The sequence below is a fragment of the Phyllostomus discolor genome, chromosome 1 (assembly GCF_004126475.2).
Source record: "Phyllostomus discolor isolate MPI-MPIP mPhyDis1 chromosome 1, mPhyDis1.pri.v3, whole genome shotgun sequence".
NCBI lineage: Eukaryota > Metazoa > Chordata > Mammalia > Chiroptera > Phyllostomidae > Phyllostomus > Phyllostomus discolor.
In genome coordinates, this window is record NC_040903.2 from 184,324,853 (window position 1) to 184,339,399 (window position 14,547).

Consider the following 14,547-nt stretch of genomic DNA (forward strand, 5'->3'; position numbering starts at 1 on the left):
GTCCTCTGGGGGCAAGGATTAGCTTGTTACATTTGTGACTCGATAAAAAGAGCACTCCTTGCTTTGCCATGAACAGGTCCACTCCAGGCCAGTCATCTTGAGTCCTTCACAATGGCTATTCCCTCTGCCTGTAACACCTTTCCCCTAGATACCCACATGGCTCACCCCTCATCTGTCAATCTTTGCTCAAGTGATACCCTCTCTACTTTCACAGTTTTACCATGTAATATTATATAATATATATAAGAAAAGATATATAATATTTGTTACTAAACTTAACACTGAAAAGAATCCTGGAAAACTCACCATTTAACTTAAGAATTGGAATATTATTAACACTATTGAATCTATTTGCATATTCCTCTGTCATCTTATCCAGCTTCTTCCTTTTAGTGCCATAAAAAACTACTGGATGTTATTCTGGGACTTTTTTTTCTTTTGGATTTACAGTTTTAAGTTTTATACATCTCATACAAACACTGATTTGTTTATTGCACGCTGATTTATGGTATTCCGTTATGCAAATATGTTGCTATTCATTTATTCATCCTCATGTCAATAAACCTTTAGGTTATTTGGTTGTTGCCAGTTTTTTCCTGTTAAGCATAGTGCTGCTATGTACTCTTATAAATGATTTCTAATGTATCTATTCATGGGTTTCTCTAGGGTGTATTTCTAAAAGTGTAACAGCTAGGTTAAGTGTTTGATGCTCTAAATAATGTCTAAAAATTCTTAGCTCCACATCCTCACCAACCTGTGGTGTTGTCAAATGTTATTATTTTTAATTCAGTGTATATAAAATATGTCACCATAGATGTAATTCGCATTTGCCTAATTACTTATGAAGCTGAGTATCTTAATCATATGTTTGTGTATTTCAGTAAAATGCCTATTCATATGTTTGCTCCTTTTACTTTTGGGTTGTCTGCCATTTCCTACTGGTTTTTTTTTTTTTTAGAATTCTTTCTATTCTAGACACTGATCCTTTATCAGTAATATATGTATTACCAGTATCTTCTCTAGCCTTAGAAGTTGTATTTCACTAGCTTTCTCATATCTTTTTATAAGTCTTTAGTTTTAATATAGCTGAATTTATCAATATTTTCTGGTAGGCAATTTTTGTGTCAGAAATTTTTAATTCCTTCTGTATCATTAGTTCAGAAAGATATTCTATAGTTTTTCTCCAATGTTTAAGTTTCACCTTCTACAGCTGGTTTTAAACCAAATGGAATTGATTTTTGTGTATCATGTTACATTCAATATGATTTGATTTTGTTTTCCATATGGACAACCAACTGTCCCAGACTATTGTGTAACAAAATGCGTCTCCCTCTTCCCTGCACTGCCATCCTCGTCGCATATCAAGGACGCCACAGGGGCGTGCCTGCTTCAGTGCCCTCTGTGCTGCCCCACCCGTCATTTCAGTTCTTTCTACCCACAACCGCACAGTCTGAATGCAGGCAGGAGTGAGACTTTGTGAGTGTGACTATCTGGTGGGGCCAGTGCCCCTCTCCTCCACTTTACTCTTCTCCAGCAGCGCACTGGCTCGCGGGGGGGGCTTTCCTCTTCCACACAAATTTCACGAAAAGCTACTTAACTTGTTATGAATCAATGAAATGGAAAAATAAAGTAATAAAGTCTTATTTTTATTATCTCGCTCCTTCTATTTTCTTTGGGCTCTTTAGTTTTTACAGCTTAAGGTGGGGTTGTTCAGTTCCTTAATTTTCAGGCTTTATTCTTTCCCAAAAAAAGCTTTAAAGGCTAAATAGCATCCTTTAAATATCTCATTACCTTTATCTTACAATGTTTGATATAACTATGATTCAATTCTAATTATTTTTATTTTCTATTATGATTTTTTCCTTTGAGCCATAAGTTATTTAGAAGTGTGGGGTTTTTTTTTTCATTTTTAAAGGTATGCTACAATTCATCTTTTTTATTTTTAATTTCTAATGGAATTGAACAGCCATGCAGATGGCCTGCATGTATCAATTCTTTGAAATTTATCAAGATTACTTTCTGGACTAGTACAGAGTCAGTTATTGTAAATATTTAATGTCATGTAAATATTCAATGGCACTAGAAGATAATGTGTATTCTCTAACAGTTGGTACAGTATTTTATACACATCCATGAATGCATTTTGTCTTAAATTTTATTTCATTTGAAAATTTCAACAAATTAAATTCAATGCATGGAAAAGGTTACACACCATGACCAACTGGGCTCATCCCAGAGACACAAAGTTGTTTTGTCATTTGAAAATCAATCAGTGTAATTCACCATATTGACAGAAAAAACATGTCAGCATCTCCGTAGGTGCAATAAAATGGATTCAATAAAAGCATTGGAAAAACTCCAGTATCCATTTGTAACCAAAAACCAAGTTTAAAAAAAAAGTTTTAGCAAGCTAGGAAAAGGAGAAAACTTCCTCAAGTGGATACAGATATCTACAAAAAACCCACAGCCAGCATCACATTTAGTCCCCTTGTATTGACTGTCATTAATGGCATACGAAGTTTTCCCTTTATTTGTTCTTTATTGATCTCCCAGGTCACTCTCCCATTGCATAGTTAATCATTTAATTATTGAAGGTTTTTCCCCAGTGATTATATTTTCATGTTTTATTTCATTCTTTTTAAAAATCTGCTAGATCATTTTCATAGCTACTTATTACTTGCTCATTTTTGTGATTTCATCTTTTATTTCTTTAAAACTTTTATACATGATATTTTGCATACTGTTTTGATAGTTTTCATATCTAACGTCCTAGAGGGAGCAGGACGATCAGTTTGGTCTTTTCTGCTGACTCTCAGTCGTGGCTGTTTGTTGATCTTCTATGACAAGCTTGTATCTGCGTGGTTTTAATCTGTGGGAAACCTATGGATCTCGGTTGGGCATATTTTTTTCCAAAGAGAGTTTACATTTGCTTCAGTAGGGAGTCAACCGGTGATACAAACCTGGAACTACTCTACTCCCCTTTTAAAGACCCGGGCTTAGTGTGGGAATTTCCATCCAGGTCCCTCTTCCTGCTGCTCACCCCATGTACCCCCGATACTGTTTGTCCTCCAGCATCTTTACATTCCAGGGGCTTATTCCTTAGAGCGCACTCCTCGGGTTTCAGCTCCCATGTGAGATGAATCAAGCTAAAAAGTACACTTCTTGGAGGTTTTTTCTGACCACGCGCAATCTTATTCATGCACTAAAGCATATGTTTTACCCAAGATCTAATCACTTTGCTACGGTAGGATCCATCAGAGCCTTCATCAGAAGCTGAAGTCCCAATAACGTGCTTTCAGAAGCGTCGACGCCTTCTCCATTTGGAGTGCGTCCAAAAAGCTGAGTAAGAGCTCTCACTGGCTTTTCAAGCTCCACTTTCAAATTCTCCAATTTCAAATGCTCATAAGAGCATCTGTAATCTGGGATGCATTTTAAAATTAAATTAAAATCTCAAGTGTTCTTGTTCATTAAATATTCTGCTTTAAACATTTCTGTTAACTTATTCATTTATCTTTTTTTAAATGCCTCCTCACAGTGCTTTTTTAAAACCCCCAATATTAACAGATACAAATTTCATGAGAACTTCTTACTAAAGTTTAAACTTCCCATGAACTCTATAGTAGTAAATATAATAATTAGAAACTTCCACTGACTTCCAGCAAGATGGAGGCATAGGTGGATGCACCGTACCTCCACACACAACCAAGATTGGAACAACAATTTAGAGGAAGAATAACACCCAGAACTGACAGAAAATTTATCTGAATGGAAGTCGGACAGCCAAGAAGTTGAAATAGACCCATTCATCCAGACTGGTAAGAGGGGCGGAGATGAGCAGCCAGGCTCAGGTCGGGTCGCCACATGGAGAAGAGGGAGAGTTGGGCGCAGAAGGCAACCAGGAGCATGTAAGGCAGCTGGGGCGTGCAAAATAGCAGTGGGTGGACCCTGAGTACACAAGCGGCAGCTGGCAGACCCAGTGAGGCGGCGATTGTGGAGCAGGGCAGAGCGCACAACCCAGGATCCCAGGGAAGGGACTGAGGTCCCACAGAGAAAGGAGCTACCGCCATTGTTCCCTCTCGACCCCCGCCCTCACATACAATGTCACAATCTAGCGACTGGGGTGCCCAGCCCTGGTGAACACCTAAGGCTCCACCCTTCACCATAACAGCAGCAACCAGACCAAAAAAAAAAAAAGAGAGAGAGAGAGAGATAGCTCAAACAGAAGAACAAATCAGTGCCCCAGAACTCATCCTTTTGAGCGACTAAGAGATAGCTAACCTATCAGATGCACAGTTCAAAACACTGGTGATCAGGAAGCTCACAGAATTGATTGATTTTGGGCACAAATTAGATGAACAAATGCAGGTTACCATAAAAGAAATGAAGGAAAATGCACAGGGAACCAATAGTGATGGGAAAGAAACTGGGACTCAAAACAATAGAGTGGACCAGAAGGAACAAAGAAACAACCAAACAGGAAAGAATGGAGAAATAAGAATTCAAAAAAACGAGGAGAAGCTTAGGAACCTCCAGGACATCTTTAAGTGTTCCAACATCCGAATTATAGGGGTACCAGAAGGGGAAGAGAATAAGTAGCATAGTTTGTAGGTAGAAAATAGACAGGGGGAGGGTAAGAATAGTATGAGAAATGTAGAAGCTAAATAACTTATAAGTATGACACATGGACATGAACTAAAGGGGGGGAAGTGGGTGGGAGAGGGTGTACAGGGTGGAGGGGCATGAAGGGGGGAAATGGGACAACTGTAATAGCATAATCAATAAAATATATTAAAAAAAGAAACTTCCTCCATTCTAACCATAACAATATTGAAAAGGTACATGCATGAAAAAACAGAAAGCTGTGACAAGATAATCTGTTCACTTCCAACAGTTTATACACATAGCAAAATGTTTTAGATTCAACCCATGTTTCAGATAGATGTTTAAATATTTTCTTACTTTGTTTAATATTACTTTCTTTAGATTAGAGGATTCTACTATTGATAACATCATCTCCTCTATCTGGTTATCGAGTGAGAAAGATCAGTCGGTGTACACGATGACCCTCCAATTTCCTGGTATTGACACAGCCAGTGTTCAGCCTTGGCTGCATATAATTGGTGTTCTCCAGTATCTCCTATAAATCCTACCCCAAATTAAATTGCATTCTTAATGGATTCAGCCCTAGAGCAATAATTATAAGTTCCAGAGTCTAACTCCTGTTCATTAAACAACTCACTTTGGTTTCAGATGACAGCCTTTCATGTACTTCCCTCTGGAAAGTAAGACTACAGCAATACTATTCTATTCCTCAAGGGTGCTGTAAAGAGAAATACAGAAGCTATACTAATATTGTATCCATAAATTCTGAACCATGCAAAATAAAGCCTTTCCCTTCAATAATTTAGCAGCCTTAAAGAAATGTTTGCTTTAAGCAAATATATACAGAATTTGTATCTAAAAATCCACATATACTCAAAATACAATTTATAGGTTGGTTAGGTTGATTATTAACTTTTCAAAACTATGTATGAACATAGATTTCCCTTTCAAACTTTAAAACGTGACTCAATTAATCCAAAATGAGGTTTACATATTAATTCGTGGAAACATGTTTGTTTTATCACACCAGTGTGCATTTAGTTCCTGGAAACCAGAGGTGCTGTCTTACTTTTGGGGCCCCACCTCCCAGAATCACTGTTTCTTACACAAAATAAGGCCCTCAATATATGTTGATGGAACAGAAATAAACTGAACAGCACTTTAATTATCTTCATCTTCAAAATAAGTAGTAATTCCTGTAAAGGCTCCAATATAATTTTTAATTTATATCATGTAATTCTTCAAATGAGTGTAATATCAACTTTTTAAAGGAAGATCTACCTACATGCATTAGTCACACTGGGGCAAGTGGCCGGCCCCACAAGGAGAAATGACCTTTCTACAAATTAGCTCCAATAATGCTTCCAGAGAAGGGTCTCCCTCCACCCACCTTTCCTCTCTTTCCCTCCCTCACACTCTTGCTTCCCAAGGGTTTGAAAAATCACTTAGCCCTGACTGGTGTGGCTCAGGTGGTTAGAGTGTTGTCTTGTAACTGAAATATTTCAGGTCCAGTTCCCCATCAGGGCACATGCCTAGGTTGTAGGTTCAATCCCCAGTCTGGGAGCAACCAATCAATGTTTCTCTCTCACATCAGTATTTCTCTCTCTCCCATCAATGTTTCTCTCCCTTCCTCTCTCTCTAAAACAAGCAATGAAAAAATGTCCTTGGATGAGAATAAAAAAAAATTACTTGAGTTTATGGACTTACCCTTACCTGCCTGGATGCAGACATTGGTATGGACTCCAAAAAGAAAGAAAGAAAATAATGCTTGTGCAAGCAATCTAAGCAAGTTTCCACTGAACTTCTATCAGAACGTGGCTGGGAACCACCACTGCAGTCACATAAAAAGTGCTCAGGCCCAGGCCCTAAATAAGGCTGGATTTAAAATAGTAACAACAAACAGGGCAAGTCAAATAGGAAGCACATCAGTTAAACAAGGTAATGGCCCTAAAACCATGCCCTCCATCACTGACCACCTTTCACCCAGCACCAGGTACCTACAGGCCACTGTGGACACACGGCAGAAAGATCTGACTCTGCCCTTCAGGAGGTTTTGGAAAATTCAGTTGGGAGCACACACTGATGGTCAATGGCTGGGAAGACAGATCTGTTTTTGGTGTGCATATTCATCAAAAGAAATGATAGGCAGGCCCTGGCCAGGTAGCTCAATTGGTTGGAATGTCACCCCAATTGCCAAGATTGTGGGTTTGATCCCTGGTCAGATCACATTCAAGAATCAACCAATGAATGCATAAATAAGTGGAACAACAAATCAGTATTTCTCTCTCTCTCTTAAATCAATAGATCTTTTAAAAATAGAAATGATCAGCAAACACTTGAATTCATTCCCAACACTTTAAAAATCAGAATATTTCACATACAAATCAGATTTTTCAGCTGTTCTTGGAAAAATTCTGCAATCTGGCATCACTGAGCTCACTCTCTCCCCCTGGCAACAATGCCGATGGCAGCTGTCCAGACCAGAGGGAGTGTGTGCTCTCTGTCGCATCACACTCAGCACTGCCTAGTGTCTCAGGTACCTGCTTCTTTGCTTACTTGCATTGTCTGCCTAGCCCCTGACCCACAGCTGCATGGAGAGGTTGTGAATAGTTCATCCTAACAATTAACCCGACTCCCTCTTTGCCCGCGCACACCTGCCTGAAAGGGCCGCTGTTAAAAAGGGGGGAGGGGAGGCCGAGGAGCAGCAGATTCTCTTACCCACAGACATTCAAAAAACAAGCACGATGAACACAGACGATGTGAAGCTCTTAGCCAAGAGGAGTAATTCACTGCTAAAGTACATCACACAGGAAAACGAAGAGATCACTCAGCTTAACACAGACGGAAAAACAGAGAGGAAAAAGAAGTTGGAGGATGAAAACACAACTTCAGTGGAGCCAGCAGAGGCAGGAGGAGCAGAAGGTGAACATTAAACTCCATCACCATTTGGAAAAAGCAGCCCTCAGCAGACAACCATTTTTTTATTCCTTTCTCTCTGGAGAATGAAAAATCCAATTGTTTTTCCTTTTGCTTTTACCCAGAAATTAAAGGCTGATAACAGATAATTTTAAAAACAATAAATACATAGTAGTACATAAGCAATATATAATTCTATTTGGTAGATGATGCAAAATATTCATATTTATTATGTATTTACCCCATGCCATGCACATATTTACTGTGCAAGATGTCACCTTATTCTCACACAATACCCCTGCTTTACACAGAAGGAAAAACTGCAGTCTAAAGAAATTACATAATTTGATCAAGATCACACAGCTTATTTGTCATAGAGCTAACTCAAACTCAGTTATGTCCATTTGGGACCACAACCAGAGCTATCTTCTCTTTCTTTTTTCAGAGCAATTCCCCACTGCCTGCACAGCTCATCAGTGTGAGCAGGGTGGTCTCAGAGACTTCATAAAGGAGGATGAGTTTGAGCTGAACTGTTTGTTTCCCCTTCCCGTCCTTTTAACTTTAACTTCACAGCCCTCTGTTTACAGAGAAGTGTAGCTCTCAGTATTGTTCGCTATAGACTGACAGAATGGTCCTATTATCATGCAAGTGTATATTCTGTAGGGTGAGAACAGTATTATATTGCCTAGACATGGATCATGTCTCGGTTTTAACAGAAATGGGATTTCCTCTGGACGCCGGGATGTATAATACACCGTGTCAGTCATGAAGTCATCTGGCTGTCGATTGCCTAGGGATTGAAGGTGTGTCCTTCAAAGGGAAATCAGTACAGACGCATATATGGGGGGTTGGAGGTCCCCTACTCAGTGATGGACCCTGGAGAAAATTTACCTCTTGATCTTGGCTCTCTCATGTGGAGGCAGGGTGGGGAGGAGAAAATAAGTGACCCTCTGTGCTGGAAACAAACCAAGCACTGACAAGCCAGAAAGCCTGGCACGGTGCCTGAAAAACTGTTCCAGGGCTTTGGGTATAAAACATAAAAAACTTTCTCAGACAGAGCACGGAATGGGTCAGGGCATGGGCACCCTGGGAGCTTGTTAGCTAAGGTAAGGTCAGAGAGGGATTTGTATCTTTTGAGTCTAATTCATTTGATGTTTCTTTTATTTTCTTGATTTTATTGCTTTGATGTTCCCTTAGGTTTGAACCAAGTCGTTTTGAATTTTGTACTAATTTCAGCGGAAACAAGTGAAAGGGTTTTCATTTATGTTTCAGCTAGAGTTTTAATAGGAAGTGGAACTGAGAGGATGTGAAGCAGATACCTCGAGAAAATCCACAGGGAGCAGGGCCTTCCACCTACCTAGAAAAAACTTGGAAGTTCCTTATGACTGTTTTTATGAAAGAAATTTCTGTAGAATATTTTGTTTGCAGGTATCAAACAATGTAGAAGGAGGTAGAATGGCTGGAAAATAAAAGGCACGAATAAATGCAGACAGAATCAATGTAAATCTTTTGGGACAAACTTAATGTCTCTAACTGTGAACATTTTTAAAATTTTATAAGACCATTCAAGTTGAGGCATTATATTTTGCTTCCAATCTTTTCCTTTGGGGATATATATGCAATTACATGTCTGACGTGAAAACAGCTTCATGGTTATGAATACAGCCTGAGAAAGTGAAGTTGATAATATCCTCACATTATTTCCTACATTGTTAGGGTTTGTAATTGTTTATACTCCAATGCAATAAAATTCTCATGTTTACACCAGTAAAAGAATTATATCTATCATTATATTTAAAAAATCATGTCTTAGTGACACAATGCAGCAAAAAGGGTTGCCCTGCCCAGGTGAATACCTAAGGCCCCGCGCCATTGCAATTTAACAGGTGCAACAAGACAAAGAAATATGGCCCAAATGAAAGAACAGAGCAAACTCCAGAAAGAGAGCTGCATGATGAGGAGGTAGCCAACCTATCTGATGGAGAATTTAAAGCTCTGATAATCAAAATGCTCACAGAACTGACTGAGCTTGGTCGCAAAATGAAAGAACAAATAAAGGATACCCAAAGTGAAATAAAGCAAAATATTCAGGGAACCAACAGTGATAGGAAGGAAACCAGGACTTAAATCAAAAATCCAGAATAAAAGGAAGAAATAAACATTTAACTGGAACAGAATGAAGAAACAAGAATTCAAAAAAATGAAGAAAGTCTTCCAAACTTCTGGGACAACCTGAAACATTCCAATATCTGAATTATAGGTGTGCCAGAAGGAGAAGAACAACAGCAAGAAATTGAAAACTTATTTGAACAAATAATGAAGGAAAACTTCCCCAATCTGGTGAAGGAAATCGACTTCCAGGAAGTCCAGGAAGCCCAGAGAGTCCCAAAGAAGTTCAACCCAAAGAGGAACACACCAAGGCACATTATCATTAAGTTACCCAAGATTAAAGACAAAGAGAAAATCCTAAAAGCAGCAAGAGGAAAGGAGACAGTTACCTACAAAGGAGTGCCCATAAGACTACCAGCTGATTTCTCAAAAGAAATCTTGCTGGCAAGAAGGGGCCAGAAAGAAGTGTTCAAAGTCATGAAAAACAAGGACCTACATTCAAGATTACTCCATCGAGCAAAGCTATCCTTTAGAATGGAAGGGCAGATAAAGTGCTTCCCAGATAAGGTTAAGTTAAAGGAGTTCATCATCACCAAGCCCTTATTATATGAAATGTTAAAAGGACTTAATGAAGAAAAAGAAGATAAAAACATGAATAGTAAAATGACAACAAACTCATAACTATCAACAACTGAACCTTAAAAAAAGAAAAACAACAAAAACAAAAACTAAGCAAACAACTAGAATAGGAACAGAATCAGAGAAATGGACATCACATGGAGGGGTTTCAGTGGAAAGGGGGAGAGGAGGAATGGGGGGAAGGTACAGGGAATGAGAAGCATAATTGGTAGGCATAAGATAGATGGGGAGAGGTTAAGAAAGTTTCAGGTAACAGAGAATTCAAAGAACTTATATGTACAACCCATGGGCATGAACTAAGGGGGTGCAGGGCAGAGGGGGGGCAAATAGGGGAAAAAGTGGGAAAACTGTAATAGCATAATCAATAAAATATACTTTAAAAAGTAATAAATAAAAAACCATGTCTTAAAAAAGCCTTAACTTTCTGCAAGCATCTAAAATGTCTTTGAAATCTCCACAGTCCATGGTGCAGGTGCAAGCTACACATTTGCTTCAACAGCTGCGTAAAACCACGCGTGGAAAGCCCTGCCTGGACCAGTGTTCACAGGGGTTCTCAGCCCTGGGGTGTGAGCCCCAATGAACCACTCAGAACCAACCTTTTTGCCTGAGGTTCTGAACACCCCTCTTAAGACAGATGTGGTGCAGCTTCTTATAAATGAGGTATTTGTTAGCTCAAGGCCAGGTACCTTGTTGCTTCTGTTACTAAAAACTATTCTTTCTTTTTTTTATTGGATTTACTGGAGTGGCATTGGTTAATAAAACTATATAAGTTTCAGGTGTACAATTCTGTAATATATCATCTGTATATTTTATTGTATGGTTACCACCCAAAGTCAAGTCTCCTTCCAACACCACTTATCTCCCCTTTACCCTCCTTCCTCCCCGCACTCCCCTTTCCCCCTGACAATCACCATACTGTCGTCTGTGTCTATGAGGTTGTTTGTTCGTTTGTTTGTTTTTGCTTAATCTCTTCACGCTTTTCAACCTGTCCCCCAAACCCCCTCCCTACTGACAGCTGTCAGTCTATTCTCTATATCTATGAGTCTGTTTCCATTTTGTTTGTTGGTTTATTTTGTCCATTAGATTCCACATATGAGTGACATCATATGGTACTTGTCTTTCTCTGACTGGCTTATTTCACTTAGCATAATGCTCTCCAGGTCCATTCATGATGTTGCAAAGGGTACGATTTCCTTTTTTTTTTACAGCTGACTAGTATTCCATTGTGTAAATGTACCACAGCTTTTTTATCCACTCATCTACTGATGGACCCTTGAGCTTCTTTCAAATCTTGGCAATTGTAAATAATGCTGCAATGAACACAATGGTACACATATTCTTTCAAATTAGAGTTTCAAGTTTCTTTGAATATATTCCCAGAAATGGAACCACTGGGTCATAAAGCAGTTTTACCATTAGTTAGTTATTTGAGGAAACTCCATACTGTTTTCCACAGTGGCCGCACCAGTCTGCATTCCCTCCAGCAGTGCACGAGGGTTCCTTTTTCTTCACCTCATTACCGGCACTGGCTGTTTGTTGATTTATTGATGATGGTCATTCTGACAAATGTCAGGTGATATCTCATTGTGGTTTTAATTTGCATTTTCTGTTAATTAGTAATGTTGAGCATCTTTTCAAAAGTCTGATGGCTATCTGTATGTCCCCTTTGGAGAAGTGTATATTCAGGTCCTTTGCCCATTTTTTAATTGTATTTTTTTGGGTGTTGAGTTTTATAAGCTCTTTATAAACTTTGGATATTAACCCCATACCAGCTGTATTCTCCCATTCAGTGGGTTGCCTTCTGTTGATGGTTTCCTTTGCTGTACAAAACCTTTTCAGTTTGATGCAGTCCATTGTTTATATTTTTTCCTTTTGTTTTCCTTGCCTGAGGACATATGTTGAAAGAAATATTGCTATGATAAATGTCTGAGATTTTACTATCTGTGTTTTCTTCTGGGACTTTTATGGTTTTGAGTCTAACATTTTAGTCTTTAATCCATTGTGAGTTTATTCTTATGTAGGGGGCAAGTTGGTGGTCTAGTTTCATTTTTTTGCATTTATCTGTCCAATTTTCCCAACACCATTTATCGAATACACTGTCTTTACTCCATTGTATGTTTTTGCCTCCTTTGTCAAATATCAACTGACTATAAAAGCATGAGTTTATTTCTGAGATCTCTCTTCTGCCCCACTGATCTGTATGTCTGTTTTTATGCCAGTGCCATTCATAAGGTGTTAGAAATTTTACTTTACCATTTTGGAACAGAGAAAGACATTAATATTCAACAAAAAAAGGATATCAATCTATACAGAGGTCATGTCCAAAAATCCATTTATGTAGTTATATATGTATATGCAACTTGCCATTATCCTATTTTGAATAAAAAATGAGAACACGTTTGTCATGTTTATATTTCAAACATGCTGAATACAGCCCTAGCCCAGTTATGCCTGAGATAAGTATAACACATTTTTATCACCCTGAAAACATTTATTTCCTAAAAAAAAATTACAGAGAAGTAAAGGGTGTCAGGCAAGGTGACAGATAAACCACTACCCCTTCATAAACCAGACCACATTTTTGCTGACAACGTCAAAGACACTGAATGAAATACCCGCAGGGTGAAGTGCACTTACAGAGGCAGGCTTTCTTCAGTGACTGAGAATGTAAAACACACCAAAACCTCTCCCCCTCCACCAGTGCACACCTCTCAGGTGGGCGTCCCAGAGACCAAGCACAGCGGCCTGCACAGCCAGCTGGAAAACTCCTGTTACATTTTAAATTCTGACCCCCACCCCCACTTCCAAAAATACGTTCTAGCCCCAACCCATGGTACTTGTGAATGCGACCTTATTTAGAAACAGGGCATTGGCAGATGTAACCCAGTTAAGATGAAGTTATCAGGGTGAGTCTTAATCTAATGGTTGGTGTCCTTATAAGATGAGGGAAATGTGGGCCCAGAGACCCAGGCAGGGAAGATGGCCACTGAAAGGGAAAGACAGAGATTATAGTTACACTCCCACAAACCAAGAAATGCTTGAGGCCACCAGCCAGAAGAGGCAAGGGCTGATATTCCCCTAGAGGCTTTGGAGGGAGCTCTGCCCTGCCTACACCTTGATTTCAAAGTTCTAGGCTCTAAAGCTTCAAGAGAATAAATTTCTGTTTTAAGTCACCTGGGTCATGGTACGTTGTTATGGCAAACCCTAGGAAACGGATACACTCCTTAGTCATTATATCACAGAGACGTAAAGGAGGCGACAAGAAGACAGGGTGCCAAGCAGATACAATTTTAGGCTCACTTGAACCAATCACTATCTCTTAAAGGATAAATATTCAGAACTTTCCACAAAGGTTCTTGCTCCTGGGGTACCTGGTGTTTAATAATGGCAAGTCACTGTCCATGCCCCATTGAGAAAAACAGCCCACTCTCTGGAGATGTGCCCCTGGCCCCTAGTGGGAAAATATTAAAATAACGTACAAGGAGTTTGATAATATAATTAAATAAACACAGATCTGACACTAGAGAATTGTACGTCATTTGTCAACATGTCACAGAGATTAAAACTTAAAAGGGAGACATCTTGACACAGCACAACACGCTGTTCTAGGTAAGAGTAAATTATCTTCCTGTAGGTATAATCCTGTGGTAGAATTAAAATGCTTCATCCAGTCAGAGATGCAAGCTGCACTTACAGTCCTGGGTGAGATGGAAAAACGTGAGGAAACAGAGGCCTCCAGTGCATCCAGAAATCTAGTAGGTGTCCGAGTTCAAGTCGGTTCAGTCACTTCAGTTTTCAGAGGATTAGATAGACCAGCATAAAACTAATTGTGAAATTACTAGTGTATTCTAACTAAAGATAAATTGTACTCCCTAGTATTTAGGAGAAAAGGTGTGCTCATTCAAAATCTTAAACCCAACAATGTAGTAGAAAGAATATTTTCAAACCAAAAAACTGTCATTTGTAAGCCTTGACAAGGATCATAATTTAGATCAAAAACTGACAAAATATATCCTCAAAAGGAAGTTGAAATTGAATTGTATAGAAAAACTTACTCCAGGGTGTCTTAGGCAAGTTAAGAAAATTCTCACATATTTTGATACAACTGTCATCACCTACTAAATTTAGAAAACTTTTGCAGTTTCCCAAGTATAGATTATTCATAAATATATTTTTTCTCTGATTTAATGAGCCCTGCTGGGTAAAGCTGTCATCTCTAATTCAGGTTAATTTGGGGAAACCTGCTTTTTCCAGATGGTACTGAGAGCACGCAGTTAATAT

General features: G+C 38.9%; 1 protein-coding gene across 1 annotated transcript in view; it reads right to left on the minus strand.

The window, feature by feature from the left end:
* Positions 1 to 14,547, minus strand: part of ARMH4 (armadillo like helical domain containing 4) — a 105,057-nt gene that overhangs the window by 71,113 nt on the left and 19,397 nt on the right. Inside the window, 1 exon segment of the mRNA XM_036010361.1 lies at positions 7,236 to 7,240. Coding sequence (XP_035866254.1) covers positions 7,236 to 7,240 — 5 coding nt within the window.